At 30.7% G+C, this 27,982-nt stretch overlaps 1 protein-coding gene across 3 annotated transcripts in view; it reads left to right on the forward strand.

Moving 5' to 3' along the window:
• LOC128994109 (inactive dipeptidyl peptidase 10-like) overlaps positions 1-27,982 on the forward strand; it is a 416,624-nt gene that overhangs the window by 79,827 nt on the left and 308,815 nt on the right. Inside the window, exon 1 of one of the 3 annotated variants that reach the window (XM_054418387.1) lies at positions 27,122-27,297. The exons of the other annotated variants lie outside the window; for them this stretch is intronic. Within the exon in view, the coding sequence (XP_054274362.1) occupies positions 27,235-27,297 (63 nt within the window). The 5' untranslated portion in view covers positions 27,122-27,234. Of the gene's footprint in view, positions 1-27,121; positions 27,298-27,982 lie in introns of those variants that run through there. 3 annotated transcript variants of the gene reach the window in all.

A 27,982-nucleotide genomic window follows, 5' to 3' on the forward strand; every position in this document is an offset into this window, starting at 1 on the left:
TTTGATCAATTTTTAAAATATATAACAGAGTCTAGAAATCAAAGTATATAATTGATAACTTAGGCGTTTGAAAATATTTTTTATTAGTACTTATAAAATTACATTTCTGTGTTATTTTATGTGAGACATTTTTAATTAGTCTCAACTTATATTGGGTGGCTGTTTCGTCATTTTTTTAATGAGTACATTGTTCTTATTACCATGTAAAACTGTTAAAAAAGGTTAATTCAAAATGTCGTGTAATTAATTGAATATCTACAACACTTGCCTTTATGCATATATTATTGGTAGATTATTGGGTGCGGTAGACGTGCGTGCTTCTTAAAGTCAGTGCTCCTATTTAGTATTACAATTTAGTGAAGGATCTATCCCTTTTTTTAATAACCCGAGATATATGTACTTTTCTGAAATGAGTTTGGCGAGCTGGACTTAACCATTTTTGAGGGCTAGATCCATCTGATGTGAGATGATGCGAACGTTTCAATGTGATGTTGAAGGCATTTAGGTGTAGATATAAAGTCAATGCTAGTACATTGGAGATACTAGGTTTTGCAATTTAACGGGTTAACCTTTGCAGCATGAATAACAATATGGTATGTATCAGTGTTGACATGTAATCGATATATGCCTCAATGGAATTGCTAGCCGACTACTAGTTTTTTTTTTAATTTTTTTATTGTCAACAACGTAAAAAAAGGATGTCTATTTTAAAGAGTGTTTTTACAGTTTAAACAATCCAAATGTTGACACGTTTATATTCTTTGTCTTAACACACATTTTTTTTTTATTTACATTCCAAAATTATTAGAAAGTGTGCATAACATATTGATCCTCAGGGAAAGAACCTTTGACAACAGTAAAGTTTATGAGTCCCCAAGGAATGTTACCACAAACTCTCATCACTTAATCTGTGACGTAGTGACGCAAGGTAATAACTTTTTGTTATGCCTGCGGCGTCCCGCCAAATTTAACTAGTTGCTAACTTATATTTACAACTGTTTAATAAACGCTGCCAAGTATGAGTTGGTAAATAATAAAATAAACTAGAGTATAAGAATCAACTGTTGGTAATTAATTAATAAAATAAAATATATTCTTAGGTTACCATTGGTTGACCTTCAAAAAACTCTATCCTATATTCTTGTAATAAGAAAGTTTTGTAGTTTTTTATCTTATTATAATATATATAAAACTCTTAGAATACATTTTTAATTACACCATACTTATTGTACGTTACTCGAGTTTTAGAAGGAAAATGTATCATTGAAACACAATGAGAACACTGATTCCTTTTCAATTTTACTTAATTTGTTTTCTATGTTTGTTATCAATATTTCTACTACGGGATAGTCACATTAATAAAACAATGGTATCTTTTTGCAACTCGTCTTTGGCATTTGTACGAGATTGAAGGTAAGGTTTTTTAGGTAATCTGTACGGCGTATGACTTGTATGTTGTACTGTCATATAAGCACAACCTTCTGAACAATATTCTTACTTTAAAACTGTACTTTAAATTTCATAGAAAGTTATTTTTAAGAAGAAAAACATATTAATCGAAGTTTTAAACATAAAAATAGCAACAATGGTTTAACATGGAAGTATATGTTCAAGTTAGGAAAGACATCTACATCGTACAACTGATGGGTGCCCAGGTGTTTCTTTTTTAAGCAATAATGGAAGGATCAGTGTTGTAATTGAATTCAAAAACTACAATTTTGTTCCGTTATTATTTTACTATATCCAAACACTTAATGTGTGTTGGTCTCTAAAGTTAAAATTTGGAGGAAGAGTGATACTACGTACATTTTAGATTACGCATATTGGTCGGTAAGGATTTATAATCTTAATAATACACATAGTTTTTCCCAAATCTTTTATTTTTACGTTTAATTTTAAAAATCTGCACAAAATGTATAAAGATTAGTTTTTATTATGCTCACAATTTTATTAGTTTGTCCTTTGTAAAATTAACTTTATGATGTCTTCAACTTGTACAGTATTACCAAAATTTATTTAGTTGGTCAAGAACTGTGAATTTTATATATACTTTATTTTTACATAATAAAGTGTAGAATCTATTGTAGAGAGTACTTCACGCCCGAAAAGGTTTGAAACAGACATTTAAAAGGGTACAGTTATAAGGGACAGGTGGTGGGGAGGGGGATATAAGGGGGGGGGGGGTAAACGATAAGGGTATTTAAATACATTTAAAATATCGTTTCAAAAAAATTACGATTGAATTAGAAGGTGGGCACAAAGAAAATGAACTCAGTTGTGGTTTTATAATAATAAAAATTATCTATAGGGTTTATATGGATAAACACGATCTATAAGTGTTATTTTAGTTTTAGAAAAATTGATAAATCATTGTTGGTTTTGAACTAAACCGTGGCAATCAATACAATCCGTTTATACTAAATCAGCCTATAATCACATGTATGTGCACATGTGTGTTGTTTTGTGGTAGGAGTTTGTTGATGGCAACATTTGTCAGTGTAAAGAGTGTGGGGTGGAAACAGCTGATACTGTGGGGCTTATCGTCGCATCTATTCAATCATTAGATAAGTTTATATCAAGTTTATTATTTTTTTATTTAGTTGGTAAAATAGTTAAATTATTTCCAAATTAAAATATTAAATACCAGCAGAATAATTCGTCTTATCATTAGAAAATACAAATTAGATCACATACGAAACTTTAATTGCTGTAGAGGATGGAAGGTCTCTTTTAACATCGTGTATAATTAACCATGGTTGTTATTTTGATTTTATTTTTAGTTTTTTTAGAAAACAAATTCAATCTGACATTATTCCGTCCGAAATGGCTCTCTGGCACGCTCACAAAAGAAAACAAAACTCAAAGCAAATGCAAAAAGTATGAAATTTACATGTAGCTTGCGCCTGCAGGTGTTTCCATTACTTGTTTCCTTCTACAATTTATGTCCTTTTGTCGTCTAGAAGTTTTGTTTGGCTGTAAAAAAAAAACATAAACATATTAAACATTTAACTCGTTGTGCGATTTATTAAAGACTTGTAAGTTTTGAGTTAAATGTACTACAAATATATATCCTAACAATAATTTAAACATCACAAGAAAGACGGTATGTTTAGTAGACGTTCATGACTACTTGTAGTTCTACTGTGGAAATCGCAATACAAAGATTGCAGTCAAAGGTAACAAAAAGTAACTTTATTAGACAGACATTTTAGTAAATACCTTGTCTACACCCTTTGATAACATATATCAAAGAAATAGATAAAATAAAACATTATTATCTTTGACTGAATGGACGTCTTTGATTTGACATTAAACGATTCCGGCGAATATTTATGAAATTATTGTCATTCGTAACGACATTTACAAAATGTATGAGGTTCTGAATAGTAAATTCTAAAAACTTATCTAACAACCACAATTGCAAACATAAATTTTTATACATAGAATGAGAAATATTTCCAAATCGTAATAAATATTCTTTCTATAGTAATTAATTTCTCGGCAACACCCTAGATTTTTTGTGTCATTTTATAAAATTATGAAACACCTGTCTTTAAAACATATTTTTATTATATCAGGCATTTGTATTCAAATAGCATAGTGATAAATATGTAATTTGTTCTCATAACATTTTCTACAAATAAATGTTGCTGGTGCTAGAAGAAATGTAGTGCGTTATTTATAGGTCCCAAAGCTAGGAGGTGCTGCTTGTCTTTGCGTTTATACGTCCTTGGAGAAACGAATACGTAACGCAAAAACAAATCTTATAATTTCCATGATACAATTGTAAGTGCTGTGTCTTTAACTGGGTGACTTATTAATAATTAAAACTTAAGTCACATATGTATTGAGTAATATTTTTATATTTTATTAAATAAATACCAACAGTAGCTATTCAGTACGGTACGGTTCTTTATTTTTATATATTATGTAAAAATGATAAAATCCAACATTAAACAAATATATGCTTATTGTTTGTATTGCTATTCTTTCTAGACCTTATTTGTATAAGATTTTGTATGATCCTTTGCTATGACTCCTCAAAATAAAACCTTAAGTCTAACGATCGCTATTGTTTTTGGCTATGCCTTATCTCCTGGCAATCGAAAACCGATTATACAACGGAGCCGAAGGAAATCACTCTTCAATGCAGTAAAGCCAAAAATGAGTGAAATCATTAAACATAGATACGTTTGATTTAGATATGGTGAATTGAACATCATCATAAATGACAAAAAATTTTTTAACATTAACTTTTTGTTTAGGATAAATTAACATTAATTCATATTAATAATAAAAATGCTTTAAGACAAAAGTTGAAAATAACTCTTTTTCAACAATAACGATAATAGGATTTCATGTTTTGTGAGCAAACAACAACAAAAAGTTCTAAGTGAGGCTAATATTTTTCCCTTACATAAAATACAATAACGTCATACAGTAAAATATATTTTATAAATGGTTTGTGACACTTTACAATAATGGAGTATATTTAAAATGTGTATGTCTTTACAAAGACTTAAAGTTTAACTTTAAATATGCCTCCTCTTCAACAATGTTGTTCAGGATTATCAAACAAATGTATACAATAAAACACATGTAAAATATCCTTAGGAAGATAGTTTTATCAAAAAATCATTTTAAAAGTGTTGAAAGGATTCATATTAGTGTACTATGGTTCTATTAAAAATACAAATAAATATGAAGCTATTTAATCATATATAAGATAGCCAATTACACAGTCATTACAGTGATCACAAATTTATAGTTATTCAAAGCATTATCCCTGCTATTAAACCAATTAACACAATACAAATATTATGTCTGTATGGTGTATAGCATTGAAAAGTAGGTACTTCCTAAAAAAATTTATAACTAAACATTTTTGTTAAGTATACCTTTTTCATGGTACTGTAACACTATTATAATCATTTTATTGAGGGTAAGGATGTTTTATAATTGTGGCGTTGTTAAGTGTCCTGTTATACTTAACATACTAAAATCATCACATGATTTCAATAAATCGATAAATCAATAACTCAAAAAATTCATAAATAACCGATATAACTTGTATATTTTAATCAGTATGATGTATGTTAAGTTCTGGCACGAACTTCTATTGCGAATTCACAAATATATTTTTAAAACGTTAAAATAAGACTTTTTATTTACGAAAAGTATATATAGACCCTTTAATTTGCTATTTCTAAAAAATTTTACATGTTTTGGCCAAATTTTGAACATATAAATTGCCTGATTTAGTCCTTGGCCAACCTCACGTGTTTGTATATTTTTGTAAATATTAATGTTTATTTTTGTGTTTATGTGTGAAGTAACTTTGACAACAGCAAGTGCAAGAAGATTATGTTTGGCAATTGACGAGAAAATTATTTAAATATATGATTTAACCCCGAAACTAGTTGTCCACGACAAATATAGGATTGATTGAATACTTAATGAGTGTTGAATGATTTTTATTACTTCAATGAACACTTTTTGTTAAAATGTAAAAAAAATTAATAGAAAAATTAGGCCTAATGAATACCTTATTCCAACTTACTATCATACATTACACAGTATTATAATTTTCACTTTATAAACAAATATTTTTAATATTTTAAATATTTTGGTGTTGCATACTTACACATACTGTAAATTATAAAACCCTAAACATACTAGCAGCATTACCCATACCTTGCAACAAATTTTATAAACCTCATATAATTAATATAAGTCATACAATTGATCAATACTAAAATATTAGCCTATTTTATCAAATCCTCACTTAGACTGAGATTGGTTGTGTTTAGGCTTTGCCGAGAAAGGATTTCTCTATCCTCTAGCTCTGCCCATCGATGCCTGGTCCGACAACACTGTCAAACGGTTTTCTTTATACAAGATGAAGATTAGTTTGTTTAATCATTTAATCAACAACGGTTTCTTTTCAATTTTAACTTTTATATAATTAATATGTTTATGGAAAAATTTAAAATGGGTTCAAACCAATACTAAAATATGATATATCTTACACAGTTTGTTGAAAACTTGTTTCATTATAGATTATATATATGTAAATAAAATTATGTAAAAACAATTATTTATAAAGTCTAAACTGTTCTATATCTAGTTTTTAATAAATTACAAACAACATCATATATTTGCAGGACACTTAAGTTAGATAACTGTCAAAGTGTTCAGTATGTATATATATCAGTTAGGTTGGCACAACTGCCAATGTAAGGTATATTACCTAACTTCCTGTTTTCCAACAACACATTGTAGCGATACGTCATCACTCGAGCGTGTTGGGTAATATCCGCATCTTCGTTTCTTCAAACAATATTTTATTATGTATTTTTGTTATAACATTTAATATTTATAGATTCTCAACAAAAACTAAAGGTATTATTGTTTGTCTACCTAGAATTATTTTAGTACAATTTAAACTCATAAATACATACATGAAACGGCAAATGGAAAGCTTTGACTGAACTGATTTTGTTTGTTTAGTAGTACTTTAAAGATAACTTTGGCTTTGTAAGTTTTAACTAAAAAAAATCAACTTGTTCCAATTTTCAAAGTTCTATTTGCCGTTTAACTGGTCAAGTACCTGTGGACCGAGCATTGCTCGGAGAACTGTATCATTATACTCCGAGAGTATTCTTTGGTCAATGTAAGTCCATCCCAAAAATTTTATTTTGCGGTCTATCTTTTCTTGACATCTATTTAACTTATATTAAAATAATTATATCATAGTTTAAGGTGATAAGTCCTCCAAATAAGCTCATTGCGGTAGGGCACAAGATACATGGCTCGGGCATTCAACTGAAGCCTGGCTACCTGTAAGTCTATAGGGTTTTTATTATAGGTTTCAAACTGTTTACGTCTGGTCTATGTAGTACGTTGTGAAAAATTCATAAACATCGACTTTTGATGAACAACTAGATTTTGAAGGTTGAAGCTGTGTAATTTAATCCCTGATCTCATCAGCCACAGCTGATTAACTCTGTACTAGTTGCACTTAACTGGGCGTGTGACGTTAATGTACTTCATATAGATCCATTCTTAGATAACTTATAGCTCGGGAGTGGTTATAGGTTGGATTTAGCTGGTTATTGGTTACTAAGGATTTGTGAGCTGAGCGTAAACATTTTAACATTCAAAATTACAAAAACATTAAATTGCTGAAACTCAAAAAGGGTATTTGAAACTAACGCATTTGCGATCTAGACCTCATTGAAAGACTAATTTAGTAATGATTTGAGCAGTAAAATTCGTCGATTTTAAGACAAATTATCATCATTATTTATTGATTCATTATTAATTAAATCAAAATCAGTTACGATAAGGTAACTGGATTCATGTATGATTAAATCACAGATGTTTAAGATAATATGAACGGTGTTTTTAACAATATTCTAACGTTGGATCTGTAAAACTAATGATTAATAAAACGAATAATTCTTTTCGTAACAGGAAAATTCTATTAATTATGTCTTCATTTTATTCACACAACAGTACAACATTTGTAGACGGTGAGTATGAAAACAATCTTGATGACCCTAGATCCCTTTTGTTTACTTTGATATTACTCTAAAAGAAAAAAAGGCTTTGTTCATGAGTCAGGTGGGACTTCTAAGGGAAATACTATTTCGATTTGTTAATACATTGCACTAGAAGTAAAATTCTGTTGTTCAGTGTTTATATTCCCTAATTATTTCGTCAATGTGATATAAACAGAAATTAATCAATTTTGTTTATTTACTATGCATTTCTTACGAAGTTCTACTACGCGATTTATTTTTCTTCGTTTATTGACATTATTAAAAATGTGTTAGATATAAAACCGTATGTATTTTTATACTTCATTTCGTTGTAGTAGCATTTATTTACTCCAATTCTGTTTCAAACTAAATTTGAGTATACTGTATAATACATACAATGTAAATTAATATGTATAATGTGAATAAAAGTTTAATATTTTTTTCCTTGATATCATATGCTTCCTTGGAGGAATACTATCATTCATGACGTACCCTGTAACCATTTTGTGGTTTACTTTAAGTTTGACTTTAATACATTAAAACTATATTCATTCGTTATATGAATTAAAATAAATGTATACACCAAATTTATAAATGTAGGTATTAGATTGTATGGTGAAATTTCAATATAGTTACGAAAGATAAAATACGTAACAAATATACATACGGTAACAAAATTACACTTTTAAAAAAGAGTCGTTGACAGATTAAATGAATTCAACAGATATGTTTCTACTATTTAGACGAAAAAAATTACATCTGTGACAAAAACGTTTGTGTTATATTTTTAGGGCCAGAATTAGTAAGTTTACGAATAATATCATTATGTGAAAAGGTGTTTTCTTAGCCTTGTTAAAATGAGTAAACCAGCTTGAGCTCATAAAATGGCTTCTGAATGACTAAAATGAGTTAATAATTGACAAAAAATCAATTGATGGTATGAACTTTATAGTTCTGTACCATCAAGATCAACGGAGAATTGATATAGTTGTGTTAAATATTAGTTTTATAAGCATATCTTCTTGCTTGAATAAACATATTCAACCATGATGTCTCAAAAGTTCTTTACGTAGGACATATTGAAAGTGAGCCAGATAAGAATATTTTGTCGATGGTTGAAAGGAAAAGTTTTCAAAAGAGGATGGATTGAATTGAAAATGCGAATAAATATACAACATCGACGGTAGATATCTTTCGTTTTGTTCTGGTGCAGTTTTATGATTTAATGTTTATTATAAATCTATTTCAGATATATTTTACGTATACTTATACTACCTATTATATTCTTTGAATTCATATAAAATATACAAAACTTATATATAACTTATACAAAAGATGAAACCACAGTTAAGACCTTTTTACAATACACACTAATACATTAACCAAAAGGATGTTAGTGTTTGTATCTTATTTCGTAGTTAAAACATCCGAACATCTGTTGGTATATAATATAATAATTGTAATTTATTGCCTGCTCCGTATTAGCTTAAGATTTTTTATTCTATTTTCAGGTAAGATTCTCGTCCGTGCCGTTTCTCACTAACAGATGGAATTAATGTAAGTAGGTTGTTTCGTCAAACTAGTCTTACACTTATTTTTTGGTGGAAACATATTTAAGAGAGCTCCAAATCTAAAAATTGAGTAAACGTCCTAATGGCATATTTAAGTTTAAACATACGTTTTTAATATACAGGGTGGTAAAAAGTCCCAGGACAGTTAAATATTAAAAAAAAATAATGTAGATAGAGCTACAATACTTGGTACAAAGTTACAGGGCATAAAACTCTATTTTAACACATATTCAGTGATCCAATAACTCTTCAGGGGGACGGCCCACAAGGAGTCGGATGAAAATCTTAAATGGAAGCATAGTTCAATATGCACATCGAATTAAAGGTCTTTTTTAGTAGAATACAATGCCGCAAACTGCACTTCAAAAGGTTGATCCTGCGCAAAATGGCAGATGTTCAAAGATTTCTTGAATCCGCCATTTTGAATCTTTGAACGACTGCCATTTTTTACTCAGGCATTCTTTTGATCTTGAATTTACGGCATCGTAATCTACTAGTGAAGACCTTTAATTTGATGTGCATATCGACTTATGCTTACGTTAACAATTTTCTTCCGATTCCTAGGGCTGTGCTCCCTGAGGAGTAAGCAAATAATAGCAATATAATAGCAATTTAAATTAAATGAATCTTTGAATAACTGTCATTTTGCGCAGGATCAACCTTTTGAAGTGCGGTTTGTGGCATTGTATTCTACTAAAAAAGACCTTTAAATTGATGTGCATACTGACCTATGCTTCCATTTAAGATTTTCTTCCGACTCCTTGTGGGCCGTCCCCCTGAAGAGTTATTGGATCACTGAATATGTGTTAAAATAGCGTTTTATGCCCTGTAACTTTGTACCAAGTATTGTAGCTCTATCTGCATCATTTTTTAAAATATTTAACTGTCCTGGGACCTTTTTACCACCCTGTATATAAACTAGTCCTATGATGTATATAACGCTATAATTTCTTCGTACTTAAAGTAACAGTTAAAAAATACTCGTAATCCTACTATTTACGATTTGCAACACTGAACTTAAATCATCTAATTATCAAATCGTACTAACTGTGCTAACCCTTACGATTCGTTTTATAAAAAAATCAAAACACATAGGACTTATAAAGTCTAACTTACTAATGTTTCGAACAAAAATAGGTAATAATGATTCAAAAAATATTTAAAAATATTGTTTATGGTGTTATAAAATAACTTAACACTAAAGAATAAAAACTGACTCGTCCTAAATAAAATATACAAATTACAACACACAGGGGTGCTGTCTGGATAGTTGACACATTGGTATTGGCAATAAATTCTACAAACACGACTGCTTGTTGTGTTGGTGGCCACAAAATGTTACATTGAGTCCTGGGACAAGAGTGACAAACGTGTAAACATCCCATTTATCTTCACATAGGCAACTATCGTATGTCAATCGTTCTTTTTATTAGTATTAAGCCTGATTTTGTATCTGAGAAACGTCTTGAGAGCATTTTTACCTAACCTTTTGTTGGTTTATATGACATATTTCGTATATTACATTTCTAAGTTTGATCATTTAAAAAAAAATGTTGTAAGGAATAGTTAACAAAAGCACTTTTTTTAGTTGCAGTTTTTTTAGAATCATGATTTTTTACTTAACAAAACTTATCAGTTTACCTACCTTGAAATTAGTTTGTTTGCCTGTGTTCATAACAATCAATCTGTTTAAAAGCAAATTATGTCAATTATATCTATAGATAATATGTTTAGTATGCCTAACAAACCCACATATAAATAAAGTGATAAGTCCAAAACCACAATCGCAATATGTCAATCAAATCACTTATCCTTTTGTATGAAAGTGTTTATATCTCACTCAAACTTCGTAACAGTATACACAAATTACCACAAAGGTGTCAATAAATTATACTAACACACATAACATAAACTTTAAAATTGCAATTGATGACAATATATCACTATTATAAATTTTATAAATACAAGTTAAAGAACCACGAAGAGGTTAAAACGTTTGATTTTATATTTCTTGCCCATTTAGAGACCGAACATTTGGAAACTTATACACAATTTATTAAGTATGTTTTAAATATACAGTACTAAAGGAACATTTCAGCTCCCTAACCCTTGTAGAAACAAAATGGTGCCATATTGTAAATTTAATATTAACTAATTATATTAAATTAATTATTTAAATTATTTAATAATTATTATTAACTGGTGAAAAATCACATTTTGAATAATTTTGGAATCTGCATTTATATTTTTCATTAGGCTCTTTTCTAGTTTCCTGGTGAAAAAACCTTATTCCCTAAAGAATGTTTTTAGGGACAGAATGACATCTCTGTCATTCCAACCAATTATAAAATAAAAAAAACTAACAAATTTTTTTTTAAGTATTATTGTCAATATTCCACGCTTCTTTTTTCTAAAAGGGTTAGGAAGCTGAAATTTTCCCTGAATATTTTAAAAACCTACTTTATAAATTAAGTTAAGTTACAAAATGTTTGGTGCATAAAAATGAAGTAATACAAAATCAAATGTTTTAACTCTTTGTGGAAGAACCTGTATGTAACATGCAAACTGTCGTAGTTTTATAAAGCTAATTAGTAAAGCAGTTATCGATAGAAAGATTCGTTAAACAATTAAGACCAACCAATTAAAAGCAGTAGTTTTAGTTGTTCAATTACCTTAATTGTTCTCTCTTAGTTTCTCGACCTATTTAACTGTCCAAGCAATCCATTACAATTCCACTGACAGTGAACGATTCATTTTGCTAAATGGTTTGAACAACTAATTAATCTTAATTACACCGTGTTTATTTTTCAAAGATCTATTTAAACGTCATTTGTAAAATACCATTACAGTTTTGAGTTGACTCAAAACGTATAGTACAGTAATTCATCCAAATAAAAATGTTCCCCTCTCTTTGTCAACATTTTTGGATTTTTTTTGTGAAATTATTTCTTGCAAGTTGCTTTCTAATGGATTAATATACTTATCTGAAAGTTTTTTTTTTATTTGTTTGGATGTTGGTGGCACTTAAAATATTTAGTTTGCCATGGTTGTAATAGTTCTAGTAAATTCCATGGTCTTTAGGCCCGTTAGAGACGTATCAAGCTAGGAATCGTTTGAAATGGCAATTACAAATAATTACATTGCTGCAATGGCGACGCCGATACGTAAACCCAGGACCCATCAAATTACTGATTTCCGACTTCACCACAACTTATGGGAACTTTTTGTTTTACCTAGCTTGCTTTTGGTCAATCAATGAAATGCTTGACAAGTTTTTAGGATACGACCAAAAAACATACCATAACAATAATTTAACAACGTATTAATTTAAATCTTTAAAAGCTCAAAATTTAATTAGTACTTAAATCGATAACTGGTCTACACTTCTTTAATAAGAAGGGTATGAATCAAATAAGGTGGTACAAAATTATTACAGTTTAATTAAGCTTACCAGTTGTTGATAGGTTAGTAAGTCAAATCCATAAGTTTTTCTGGGGATGTTAAGCGATGACGTATTCCTTCATTGTGCTCAAGGAAAACAGGAAGCTAGGTAATGTGCCTTACTTTGGCTTAAGTAGCATTGATGTTACTGAAATATGCTTATGTTGTTTACGTTTTGTCATATATATATATAGTTTTTTCATACAACTGCCGGTTAAAAAAATATTTTAAGTATATGAAGATAGCGAGCAACTCAAATACATTTTTTTTCTTTTAATTGATTTTACATTCCATTAAATTTTAGTTATAGCTCTAGAATGCTTTTATCAAAGCAATCTTGGAGATGATGCTCATCTTCAAAGCAACTCATAATGAAAGGTAATTTATACATACATCCACGTCTAATATAACAAGCATTGGTCCGTTATATATTTACGTTTTCTGATACAAAAGTAAAAAATTGGTAGTTTGGTTGGTTTTGAAACACTGAAATAGCTTGAATAGCCAAACTGCTTACTAGAAAAGACACAAATTACCAACAGCCTGCAGTTATAAACATATTTCCATCAGTGTAAGATCTGAGACAACGTTTAGTGTTTAGCAATCTTTATCGAGCGAGCACTTAAAACATAAGTCATAATTATTACAGTAGTTGTAAATTGATAATTTAATATAGAGGATTTCTTACAATTTTAGTTGATTAAAAGTATAAAAACACCAAAAAAATACTAAAATAATTTATTTGCTATCTTTCCTTTTCATAATTATTGAACTGTTGTGTGACCTTATACACGTAAAATCTGCTCGCCCGTTAAGTACAAAGTGACATAGTTTAAGCTCTTGTAACTTTATCTTAGTTACCAAAGTCCATTTACAGAAGTTGCCTTAACAGAAATCCTGAGGGAGCTATGAATAAGTTATATAACGTTTGATCTGTACTAAAAACGAGAACACTGCAATGCGTCTTGGTTTAGGGTATAGACGTAGGAAGTTATAGTATTTTATAAGTAATTTACACTTTTTTGTGGTTTCGTAAATTTGAAATAACTCTTTTAGTTAGTGGCTTTTGGTAAAAATAAATAAAGAAATAAATATATATTAACTAGTATTTTATGAATACTTAAGTTAACATACTAGTCGGTTTTGTTAGTAATGCTACTCAAATTTAACGTTAAAAATATTAAATACATAGATGGTGAATTTCTTGCAACAAGCATTACGTAGTTAAGGGATAACTCTGTTTGCAAACGGAACATACATTATGAAAGATTAAAATTGTGAGTTAATGTAGAACCGTCCATATTATTTGATTAAACATGATAACACTCACGTTTCAAAATGTTAGCTGATCTATTAAAAGCATTCGCTCAGTTTAATCACAAAAATCAACATTGAGGAGGGAACCATTTGAATAATAATTACGGTACACATGAGTTTGTTATATTTGCAAATGAGTTTACGCAGGTGTATGAACAAATAACATTTTTATTGCTGTGTATAAAAAAACAATTATAAAATACACTATGGTTTGCTAACAGTTGAATAAAACTACCTTTTTAGGTTCAATATCCTGTGTGTTTATAAAGTTTGAAATATTTTTTTTAAGCCGCTGTTATAAGCATCTCTGAATAGAATATACAAACTTTATACAGTATGATATGGCCATATGAATTTTGTTTTAATAGTCATAACACACAGGGAGGACGGTATGGGAGGGTGTCATACCGCAAACTGCATCTCAACATACGGATCGAATCAGAAATGGCGGCAAGAAGCAGATAGGCACAAACTAAAACTGAAATGAAATAAATGCAATTATTGTAGATACATTTTCATACCCTCATTGCGACGTTTTATCGTCCATCATTGAGTTAAAGCGTTTAGATTAAATGTCATTATAATCTCAATAATTGGAAATTTCATACTGAAATGACCGTCCGACATAGACATGACAAATCGTTTTGACACCTAATTAATCTCTCTTGGAATGTTTATCATCTGGTTTATCAGTTTCCATTTATTAAAGTTTATAAATGTGTCAAAGTAAACTGTTATGTAGGTCAACATGAAATCTGTGAGTAATATTTTGATTATAAGTTAAGTTTCAACTACATATCCATCAACTATCCCATTAACTTTGTTCCTCATAAGTGCTAGTCTTAATTTATATTAATTATTATATCGTGTAATCATATGAATTTGGCAACTGTAAAATCAATTGTCAATGTTTTATAGATTTTTAATATCCTTTAACAAATTGGCTTTAATTACTATTACCTACGGTAGGGGGGTAAGATACATGTGTCATAATTATAGTATCTTAATATTAACCTGTGATAGTGCTGATTTAGAGGTAAAGTGTGGGAACTCGATCCCCAAGGTCCCGGGGTTAAATCCCTCGAATAACGAATGGTTTTTATCTAAGTGAAAACTTTAAACCCTAGGCTAGTAATGTGAAAAAGAAAAATGGATTTCCACAAAATACTAGTTTAATAAAATATTACCAACGTATCTTCCAGCCTATCATTTAAAACCAATTTTTTCCCCTTTTTGGCTGTGAATCTGTTGGCTGGTAAAACATGGTATAACAGAATGTCACATCCTCTTTACAGTTATGCCTGTTTATAATCTTCTTTAAATAGTGAACTTTGTATAATGAAAATTGTCGATCTTCATCAGGTGAGACCGTTTAGTAATCTTTTCGATTGTGTATGAGCTTTGTTGATTGGAATTCCTGTAATTTTAGTGAATTTCCCATATCGGGAATAAGCTATTACCGTAGTACTCATGGTAAGACCTGGACCCAGGACCGATTTACTTTTTCGTTTTGAGGTTCCTAGAGGCCAAAAACACCATCCGTTCAAATTCATATACAGGGTGTTGAAAATGTCTGGAACCAACATTATATCTGGTGAGTGGTTAAAGAAAAACAACTGATATTTTGTGTACGGATATACTATGGTTTTGCCTATCTTTTGGTGCCTTATGCAATTTTTTACCACTTATAGGGAACGTCCTGTGGAGGATGCAGTAAAAAGTTTTAATGGAAGCCTATGGTAAATGGTACATCATTTTAAAGGCCATTTTTTTCTGAGTAAGGAGCCACAAGTTTCATCTCAAAAGGACCACCCTAGCAAAAATGGCGACTGTTTGAAATTTAAAAACCCACTTATAGGGAACGTCCTGTGGGGGATGCAGTAAAAAGTTTTAATGGAAGCCTATGGTAAATGGTACATCATTTTAAAGGCCATTTTTTTCTGAGTAAGGAGCCACAAGTTTCATCTCAAAAGGACCACCCTAGCAAAAATGGCGACTGTTTGAAATTTAAAAACCCACTTATAGGGAACGTCCTGTGGAGGATGCAGTAAAAGGTTTTAATGGAAGCCTATGGTAAATGATTCATCATTTTAAAGGCCATGTTTTTCTGAGTAAGGAGCCACAAGTTTCATCTCAAAAGGACCACCCTAGCAAAAATGGTGACTGTTTGAAATTTAAACCATTGCTATTTAATTATAGCAACATCTTTAAATTATTTTCAAAAACTTCAAACAGTCGCCATTTTTGCTAGGGTGGTCCTTTTGAGATGAAACTTGTGGCTCCTTACTCAGAAAAAAATGGCCTTTAAAATGATGTATCATTTATCATAGGCTTCCATTAAAGATTTTTACTGCATCCTCCAAAGGACGTTCCCTATAAGTGGGGTTTTTAAATTTCAAACAGTCGCCATTTTTGCTAGGGTGGTCCTTTTGAGATGAAACTTGTGGCTCCTTACTCAGAAAAAAATGGCCTTTAAAATGATGTATCATTTACCATAGGCTTCCTTTAAAACTTTTTACTGCATCCTCCACAGGACGTTCCCTATAAGTGGTAAAAAATTGCATAAGGCACCAAAAGATAGGTAAAACCATAGTATATCCGTACACAAAATATCAGTTGTTTTTTTTTAACCACTCACCAGATATAATGTTGGTTCCAGACATTTTCAACATCCTGTATATAGCAATGTTATTGAATATATATTGTTCTGGTTGTTTTGACGGAAATTAACATTCGTTAGTAAGCTACTTAATCTCTTAGTGAAACCACTAAAAATAGTTTATTCATTTGCTAACGTTAACCACCAAGTGACATATTTTAAGCTGTGCGACGTTATCTTAGTTACCAAAGTCCATTTAGAGAAGTTACAACTCTGCAGCAATCCTGTGGGAGCTATGAATGAGTTATAAAACATTTGATCCATACTAAAAACTAGAATACTGCAATGTGTCATAGTTTATGGTTACATGCATAAAATGTAAAATTATTTTGCAAGTACAAGTTTACACTGTTATGTCATTTCATCAGCTCAAAATATTTTTTTTAATATCCACAAATCACCTAAATCATAGTCCAAATTATGAAGAAATTATTAAAGAGTCAAATGTTTTTCAAATAACCTGTTAGTGGTGATTTTATATATAGATTATTATTATTTTCGTTCATAAACAATGTTTTTTTAGATTTGATTTTTACATTTAAAATCTTACACAAAATGGTTTAGATTGGAATTAGAAGTTGCTTATAACATAGATTTTAATTGACAGGAATTTAATGATTACGCCTTGTGCGTTTAGGACATTCTACGATATGGCTCTTGTGACTTGTCGAAATCATTCATCATCATTTTATAAATAGCGTCACGTTAATATTGCAATAAAAATTAAATGGGGCCCAATTTTAAAGAAGGTCTTTTCATATGTGTAACACCTAAATAATACAAACTTCGTTGACAATATGAACACCTAATTGTATCTGTAAATGAGATATTCATATTTTTTATGAATAGTCTTTAAAATAGTTATATTTATGGTAACAGTTTTACTTGAGTTATTACCCAGAAGTATAATGAACAAACAACAACAAAGTATAATAAAAAGTATTATGAAATCAAAATAAAACCTGGTCATTTTATAATAACGATTTCATGTAGAAAATAGAATTTTTAATTGGGGTCTCACCTGAATTGTAAACAAAGAAATCCAGCTTTTAGAAAAATATTATAGTAAACAAAGATAGTTTTTAAAATATGTGTGGTTTTCCCAAAGAAAGCCTTATATCCTGTGCAATTTTAATGGAATGCCTAACGGATTGAACATTAAAATGAATACCAAGCCCAAATTACAATGATAGTAATTTTTACTATACACTTATGCTACGAATCTTTGTTGGTTTCAAAATGCTCATATTATGTTAAACTGTTATATTTATAACGAATGCCATGGTAGTTGTGATAGGAGGCGAGCTGGTCTAGTGGTAGAGTGCTGGACTTCGGTCCCCGAGGTTCCTGGATTAAAGCCCGCCAATCACGAACAGATTTGATCTAAGTGAAAGTTTCGCAACCCTAGCCTGAAGTAATGTGAAAAGCAATACTAGAAAAATGTGGTAGTTCATAAAAAGACAGGATAAAATACCTAAATAGTTTACCAATTCTTACCAGCCCTTGATTTAAACTGAAATTTATTTTTCTTTGCCTGTGTGACACCATAATAACCAATTTCAAATGTAGTGTAATAGAAATGTACATCCTCTTTGCAGCTATGCATGTCTATAAAATTGTTGATCTTCAACAGGTGTGAAAAGACTTTCAGTAATGTTTTGAGTGTTATACCGTGTCTATTTGAATGTCTTTAACTGTGTTTGTGGATTTGGGATTCTGTTATAGTACTTTAAAATGGTCTGTTTATTTTTGTTAAGGTTTTCCCTTTGTTAACACTTTAAAAAACTAAAAAAAATGTGTACTTAAACTCTAAATTTAAATTAATTGTGTGCAACCAACCTTTCTTATTCTGTAAAGGAGAAAGTATAATAAAAGTATGTAATCTAATTATGAAATAACCATTTCGATTATATTTTGGACTAATGAAATAGGTATAAACAAAATTTACTAAACGTACGTAGTATTGATGCTGCGAAATAATATTTACACAACTCAACCAAAAATAAGTGTATTCTGATCATTTATTGTTTGTTGATAAATATTTGTTCTTTATTGACTCTTATGTCAACTAGCACAACATAAAGCAAGGTAGAAGAGAGCAAGATTTTTTATTGTTTATGAAATAATCCAAAGTTAAATAATCTACTCAACTCTAACAAGGGAATTCCCCGAACAACTGTTAACGATTGAAACAAAACCTCCCTTGTTGGAAGTCTTCTCCCAACGCAGTTTACGTACATTTACCGGGCCGGGGCTCGACAGGTGTTTGGTCCACGTGCCCGGGTGCCGCAGTGCAGAACAGCTGTTGCTAGGCAACCGGACGCTTCTCCCCACCACCCTAGCTAGCTCCCCCCTCCACCCACAGCTAGCGCAGCGGTTGCCTAGCAACCTGACGCTACCCCCACCACCCACCGCTCAACACATCGCACAGGCCCGGCCGTTCCCGCTCAGATGACCCCGCAACAACGCGCCAAACCTTATTGACTCAATCTTACCTTACACATCTTGAATTACATATATTTCCATCCATCATTGTCTTTTCATTTGAAATATGTAGTGTAGGCCTAAATAAAATGAAAATGTATTTGATGGATACTAAGATATTTTTTTTTTCTATTAATTTAGTACTTTGGAATATTTTTGGTTGAATTCCGTAATCTTTGGAAGTATATATAGTGTACTAGTTGTTAAATTAATTGTTACAATCCTCCAACGCCTCAAATCATAAAAAATCTATCTTAAAGACTAATTAATTGATCTATTAAATTTAGTCCAAAATCAAAGTGTGTCAGCTCTTTGCAATATACCCCAGATGATATGTGTGAATATTTTCTGGAAAATATTACAATAGATCGTCGTTTGGTGACGTTTAAAATCTGCGAAATCCTCAATAGACAACAATCTAAATAAAAACAATCTGTAAAATCAACGACATTAAAATTTCAATTATTTTTACTCCGTGTGTTGTAACCATGTTTGTATTTGCATTTTTCGGAAATAGTTATAAAATGTTTAGGCCTAGATACTACATTAATATATTGATAATAATTGGGAACATAAATGATTTTTTATTAACAATTAACTTTTCGTTTATATTATGCCATCATATAAACTAGCTGTGGAACCTGTTATTAATTATCAAATATCATAATATAAATTATCAAATGCATGTTTTATAAAGTAGATGATTTCATGAAGTTTGGTTGATAGTTAGATAATTATAATCCGTAATAGTATATTTCGTACCTAGGGCCGAAAATGAGGTTTTGCCGGCTCGAGATAGTTTTTAAGTTCGAGACGAAGTCGAGAACTTAAATCGATCGAGAGCTGCAAAACCATTTCGGTCCGTGGTACGAACGCTATTTTTCACTACACTATACCCTATTACCACTATTCACCACTATAATAATGCACACTGATAGTCAACACAACTACAACTTTAAGGTTATGTGAAGAAATAATTTGAGGAATCAGCAAAAATAAAAATAAATAGTTGCTAGGTGGCGGTGACAATAACACAATTCTATTGCAATGCTATGGATTTTGATTGTGTATTTAAAATGCATTCATGTTTTAAGTAAGTAAGCGGACAGCTGATTTTGCGGCCCCGGCCTGTAAAAACCTGCTCGGTCCCCAAATTACGATGACAGCTGGCATGGCCAGCAAAACGTATCTTTCAGCCACCAATTAACGTATGTAATACAGCCAAAAACATCATAGTGTGGTGAAATAGTATATTTCGTACCTAGGGCCGAAAATGAGGTTTTGCCGGCTCGAGATAGTTTTTAAGTTCGAGACGAAGTCGAGAACTTAAATCGATCGAGAGCTGCAAAACCATTTCGGTCCGTGGTACGAACACTATTTTTCACCACACTTTACCCTATTACTACTATTCACCACTATAATAATGCACACTGATGGTCAACACAACTACAACTTTAAGGTTATATGAGGAAATAATTTGAGGAATCAGCAAAAATAAAAATAAATAGTTGCTAGGCAACGGTGACAATAACACAATTCTATTGCAATGCTATGGATTTTGATTGTGTATTTAAAATGCATTCATGTTTTAAGTAAGTAAGCGGACAGCTGATTTTGCGGCCCCGTCCTGTAAAAACCTGCTCGGTCCCCAAATTATGGACAGCTGGCATCGCCAGCAAAACGTAACTTTCGGCCACCAATTAACGTATGTAATACAGCCAAAAACATGATAGTGTGGTGAAAATAAATATTAGATCAAGACCCTATCATAAATAAGCAAATCCTACGTTTGACCTACTTTGAGAGATATAGATTATCAAGCAAGCTTATTGAATGTGAAGTACAACATCAAACGTCCTTCACTCGATTGGTTTGGTAATATTATGTCTTAAAATAATTTAGAATGTATTAATAAAGTTCCTTTTAAAAAAGCCTAATGCAACTAACCACTAACTAATCATTCAATTTAACGTTCCACTAAGCCCGGAATTATATTTTTCTTATCCTATTGAAAATTAATATCGGAATTTACCTCAACATTATTGAGGCTACTACCAGTCCATAATATGTTGTACAAAATTATTGCATGTCAAATGGATCAATTGAAAATCTACGACTCCATTTAGATTTTTTTTACAAATATAGCCTATTTTTATTTCCAACTATTTATTTTCCTAGCAATGTATAAACACAAAATCGTATTTCTTAATTTGTTTCATGTTTTTATCCATTCTAATTGAGTGTCCTACTTCTGAAGTAAACAAATTAAATAAGTTTAATATCGATAAAAAAAGATTATGACGTAGTCAAACAATAAAATTAAATATATGCTAGTGAATGTCCCCTTATTGTAATTTTTCTATAAAAAAAAACAAGAGATTGTTTGACCAAATTATAAAACAAAAGTCATAAACACTTTGCATATTATTTTTTTTTTGTTAACAGAAAATTAAGTTTTTGTCATACACTTGTATTTACTTCATCACCTAAAGGCAATAGGCTTTCACAATATTATTCTGTTTATTGACTTCCGTTGCTTTATTTATAAGGTTATTTTTCAAATTATTTTATTAAGTAGAAAATATATTGTAAACACGATTTCGATTCGCAATTTTCATTCATTAAATGATTCTTGTTCTGGTCGAAGGCAAAATGTGATTCCGAGACATGGATGAAAGTCTTAAATAATTGATTTTGTCCTGCATGAATCCGGACACCATGAACACACAAACTTTTGAGTAATCACCATTTCAATGCCTATTCAACGACTATTGAAATTATAGAGTGGATTTACAAACAAAATTTAACTGATTTTATGTTTCTTAAAGTTAATCATTTGTTAAATGTCTAATCTATTTGTTTATAAGGAATATAATGAAGTTTCAGTGAAATATGACAGTGTGGGTCATGGATCTTATCAAAGATATGAGAATTAATAAATTATAACTTTTACATTTTACGGTTAGTCAATTTGAATTCCCAAAATTTTAGCTAGACTGAAAACGTCTTGTAAAATTATACTTTTGGAATGGTTCTTGATAGTTTTATATTGGAATCATTGAACAAAAATTAACAACAATTCTAGACTCCTAAAGCCGTTAGTGGGGTTGAGATCTTTTGGGTAAGCAGCTAATAATAATCAAATCTATAACAAAATCGTTTGACATTTTCTTTTTTGGCCTTAGATTTAACATGTTAGTTTTCGTCACATAACGTACCTTGTATCTTATCTTGCTGTATTCATAATGCTATTCATAATGTAGTAGTTTAAATTAAGTCCTTTTCTAAATCACTTCAAGACCAATAACAAATGAATTTGAAGTCAATAGCTATAAACATGTAAAACGATATGTTTTGGAATAAAAATTAGGCATAAAAATAACCCTTATTAGCACTTTATGGGACCATATGGAGTTTAGAAAAAAATATGAATTTGTATTGTTGATAGTAGTTTTGAGTAGGCTTAGTATACCACGGAAATGTACTAAAATAATCAACAATTATAAGATTAATTAATTATACAATTACATTGAAGTCCAACACATACATGGATACAATACAGTTTAGAATCAAGGAGATTCAGCAACAGTCTTGCTTTACTGTCCAAAAATAATCTTTTATAGTTACTAATAACCCAACATGTATCATACTCAACTAAATCATCATGATCATGATCATACTCAATCATACTCAACATGTATGTTAAGAATACAGAGTGTCGATTGTTTATTTTATCTGAGTGGTACCTTCTAAATCAACTATTTAACCTTACATTAGGATCGACTGGTATAGTACGAGATCCACAGTCAGGTTTATGTTCAGAAGGTCCAAACATCCTGCCATTTATAATGACTTTTGACTATCTAGCTCTTGGGCTTCAATACCAACATGAGCTGTGTTTATTTTATCTGATTGGTACCTTCTAAATCAACTATTTAACCTAATATTGGAATCGACTGGTATAGTATGAAATCCACAGCTAGGTTTATGTTCAGAAGGTCCAAACGTCCAGCCATTTATAAATTGACTTTTGGCTATCTAGCTCTTGGCTTCAATCCCGACATGAGTTGTTGGTCCATTTACGTAGAAAACAAAAACCCTTTCTCTGTAGTGGAGAATTCCCTGATTGCAGTAAAATTGGACAAAACAAACCTAGAGAAATGCCTTTGTACTTCGAGTTTTTTGGATGTTTGTATATTGTACAAAATCTTTGTAAACACAATCTTCATCAATTACTTTAAAACAATCCCTCACTGTGAGGTCCCATCCTTGGTCCCTTCTGCATCGCCTGCACGCCCGTGTGGCAGGTCAGGGGCAGAGCCCCACGTGGAGAGGACAGCGGGGGCGGCGGAGGCGGCGTACTGGGGGCGGCACTGAGGCCGGCTACGAGGCGCCTCTCCAGTCTGTGGCGTCTGCTACGTATCGCAGCATCGCGTAGCTCTCCCCCTCATTCTCTAACCTCTATCTCCGTGCTTCTAGTGTGTGTTGTCATGAGGTGTGTGTACGTGTGTGTGTTGTAAAAAATGTAACTAATTTTCAAATAGCTCTAAGATAAGTGTATAAAGTTGTTCAACACTAATAGAAATAAATTACGAATGTGGTAAATCAGTTACAGGGTATATTTTTTTGTATTTTTAAAAATGAATATATACAATAATTCTTTAGATGTTACCTCATTTTGTTTATGGAAAGTTAGTTTAAATGTTAAAATATAAACACGTACGGACTATATTTAATAATACTGGAGCGTAATTGAGTACTTTTGTTCAATAACAATTTCATAGAAGTAATTATTCAGTTTGTACCAAATACACAATATGAGGCTAAACATGAAAGTAGCGAGTTAGGAAAACAAATAAGGGAATTATTATTTATATTCGAACAACATTTATGAATACTTGTATTACTACCCTTTCGTTTAAGCTAAAGTAGGAATGTTACATTTACATTTAATCTTATCCAAACTGTAAAATGGTCTAAATATAGCATAAGAAACCCAAATAAATAAATCAACTACGTCAATTAAAACACAGCTATATAGCAGTTTTAACATAACCGAGAAAGTCTTTTAGAAGGTTTTAAACAAATCTGAATGCATGAAATTGCAACAAATAGTTCTGGATTAGCTCCATGGAGACTGTCCAAAAGATAGTTTTATGAGATCTCGGATCAGTTTATGGTCCATAACATCCACCGCAGTAGTCAGCCAGCGACTATGTTGCCATCTAAACATTGATAAGCTTCCAGTTACATTTGGACCACACATGGCGTAATGACATCATTGTCTGTTACTAGAAATAGCTATCAGATTAAACGTTGCCACGAAGCCACATAGATTAAATATGGTACACAACAAACTATATTTTTATTTTCTCAGTAATTGATGTTTATAGTTTTATTTCAAAATGAAAAAGTAAAACTCGTTGGGACAGAAATATTATACTGTATATAGGAAAATTTAAAAATGTATGTCACAATTGATGTTTGATTTTAGGTAGAATCTAACTAATAAGTGTAAAACCTATGTCTTGTTCTATCTAAGTGTTTGTACTTTTGATTCGGCAAAATAAGAGTAAATTTCTTACATCTGGCATGATTAAATATGCCACAGGACTTAGGTTATAGTTTTTGAAATTGTTATAAAAATTCTAAATAAACATTACTAAACAGCCAATACGTTCATTACAAAACTCTAGTAATCTCATGTGAAAATCATTATCTTATTAATGCATTTCTAGCTTAAAGTTATTTTATAAATATTAAAAACGTAAAATTAATCAAGAGGCTATTCTCGTATAAGAACTGCATTATATTTCTGTTAGTAACGGTAAAATTCTACAGTTATAAATTATATTTTTACTTACCATCGTGTAGGAATCATGTAACACAACTTAAAACTCGATTATTCAATTCCACTTTAACATGTACTTCCTAAGAAAACAAATCCAAAGTCGTATATTTATTGTTTTCCCACTGAAGCCATAAGCGAAACGAGTTTCCAAACATTCAATAAATCTTGCAAGGTTGCCAAAAACAGAATGTTTTCCAATGAAGGAAGTAGAATCTGCGAAAAAGTCATGGACCGAAGTCGTAGATTGACCTAAATCAATAACCGCTGGGATCACAATTTTACGATGGAAACACCCTTTCATTCTCCAGTGTTTACGGAATCCGTTCAAACAGGAACGAAAATATCCCAGTTTTTCAGGAACTTTCGGTGTTTTAATTTCAACTTTTAACAGAAAACACATATTGTTTTGAGACATTAATGAAAATATTTATATATAATGGACGCAAACGAAATTGAAAAGGGATTTTCTCGTTAGCATAATTAAAAATAAATATGTTTTATAATGATTATTATTTCCTACAAAATTCTTCTCGGTTGGTTTGTTTTTGTATGTTCTGGAGGTTTACTATGATAAACCAAATATTTAATTTGCATTTTGATTAGAGATCTTTACCAATTTTTACAATTTTACCAATTTATTCGCTTAAATAATGTGTTCGGTTATTTAATGTAATAAATACTTACATAGGACCTAGAAACATGTCTTGTTCAGTTTGCATGAAGTCAGATCAGTTTTCACGTCAAAAGTACTCAAATAAACTGTAAATACCCCCGCCGCAGCAAACCTGCCGACTAAGCGAATTTCCATTTGTCTGAATTGATTTTCAGTTAAATATATTTTAATAACATTAGGTTTAACGAGTACCTAGGTTTGCTGCTACAAGGAAACTAATAAAGTGTGTTTTTGAGTAAAATATTGATAGCTTAGTACAAAATAAATAAATTTGCCAAGTTTGATCAAAATATATTCATAAACAAGCAAACTACAACATTTGACAATTTTCTCCATAAGAATAACATGGGAATTTTAAATTTACAATTTTTTAAATTTTCTCCGTTACTAATATTCGAACAAAAATACTGTTACATACTAAATTATTTGTTTTTTTAAGCTCTTTAAAAAGGTCTAAAGAGAAATTGGGAAATTTTGTGTTTTGAGGGTCAAAAGTGAGAAAAACCAATTTTTACCCCATAAAACCCCCCGTAAAGCCCCGTTCCCATGGTCTGATCGTGCTGGTTCGCGAACTCATTCAAGTTTATCCCGCTTTACACCTTTAAACCAAATTTCATCAAAATCGGACAAAAGTTACTCAAGTTATCGCGTTCACGGACGTATATATATATATATATATAAAAGTCTATATATATATATACATATATAAAAATTTGAACGAATAGTGTTTTTGGCCTCTGGGGACATCAAAATGAAAAAGTAAATCGGTCCCGGGTCTAGGTCTTACCGTGCCACCTACGGTAATAGCTACTTCCCTATAGGGAAATTCGCTAATATATATAAAAATTTACCTCCAAATAATACTCGTACAATTATTCTGTAGAATCTAAAAAAACTACTGCAATTTATTTAAACAGCTAATTCGTCTATAGTGAAACCAATATGTTCTGGCTGAGTTCTTTATAATAATTTTTTTTTTAAGTAGGTGCCAAATTTATAAAATCAAAACAAAAAATATCAAAACATTTGTAAAGCATGCATATTTTTAAATGGCTAGACAATTACGTTGAAGCTAAAATTAGCTTATGATTCATAATCTTAGTTGCATGCCTGAAGAACTTTAGCAAGTACATACCGCGTACTTCATCGCATCCCCTATCATGCACCATGTGTGGTTAGTACACAATTGTTTCGTAAACAGCTGTCGTGTTCCGACATGCTATGTCATGATCAGACATGTTTGCACTTGCCGTCATGAACTTAGTTGTTATCATGGTCAAGTTATTAATTACTTTTTTGAGACTGTAGGATCAAGAAACGAATTGGTAACCTTTATTAGCAATAATACAAATTTTGTATTGTAAATGAAACATAAACAAATATCAACTTATCTTGTCGATAAGTAGAAATAATTAACATTACAAATATATTACATTATAACAGGCTAAATATTTTTTTTTCAAGTTCGTGCTTCTATTCTGAAAGTTATTTCCTACTGTACTCCACATAAAAAACTACATTATTTTAAGTGCCTAAACATACTAGCATTTATATTTTCAGTACTACTAGCGGAGCCAAAAAGCTCGATTCAAGTAAAAGACAGACAACAATGTGAAAGTAATATTTCGATTCAGTGAGTAGTGGGTAGTAATTGGAGTTTATCAGTGAATCAGTGAGTGCAATACACCAGTAAAATGAACACGGTCCAGAGCTCTGGTGGCAACTCCCATCTCAATAAAAAGGATCCCGGATTTGAGGTAAGATTTAAAAGTTTTGATTTAGTCACAATTGGGGTTTTCTTTCAGAGTTTTATGTTATTAAATTGATCTCTACATTCAGTATGCATAAATCATTTGTTCTATCATTTGCATACATTTTAGTAGGTATTTTTTAGATATGTCAATAGTGGGTGCTTGCTTGGTTGCTAATTAAAGTCTTAGTATGTCCAATAGATAGGACAAGATTATAGGTATAAAAGTATAAGGTGTGATGGACATAACAGGACCAAGAAAGAAATAGTCGCTGTGAACATTTTAAAGGGCGAATTTGATGATACCATTAATTTGTGATATCATTGTTTGGCCGTATATAAATACTGTAATATAAAAAAAAACTAAATTTTAAATTTATTATATGAAGATTAAAATGTTTTAAACGAAACTAGAACCCCGGTTAACCGAATTCGGGTTAGACAAAACCAGGGTTAATCGAAACGGTTCCACAAAATAATACAGGGCTAAAATATAAGTATGTTTCTGTAATACGTAATGTAAAATGCTTTAGTAACTTCAGTTGTTTAGTTTAAAGTATTCTCTAACCCATTGGAAATTTTTTGAACATGTAATAATAAACTGTACTATACAGTCATAGTTTTAAATTCATTTTTCCTACACACCGTGGTAATACATAGGCTATTTTTAGCATATGACGAGTTAACCGAAA

The sequence above is a fragment of the Macrosteles quadrilineatus genome, unplaced genomic scaffold (assembly GCF_028750875.1).
Source record: "Macrosteles quadrilineatus isolate MER2022 unplaced genomic scaffold, UCM_ALF_1.0 Scaffold_5__1_contigs__length_97177068, whole genome shotgun sequence".
Classification (NCBI taxonomy): domain Eukaryota; kingdom Metazoa; phylum Arthropoda; class Insecta; order Hemiptera; family Cicadellidae; genus Macrosteles; species Macrosteles quadrilineatus.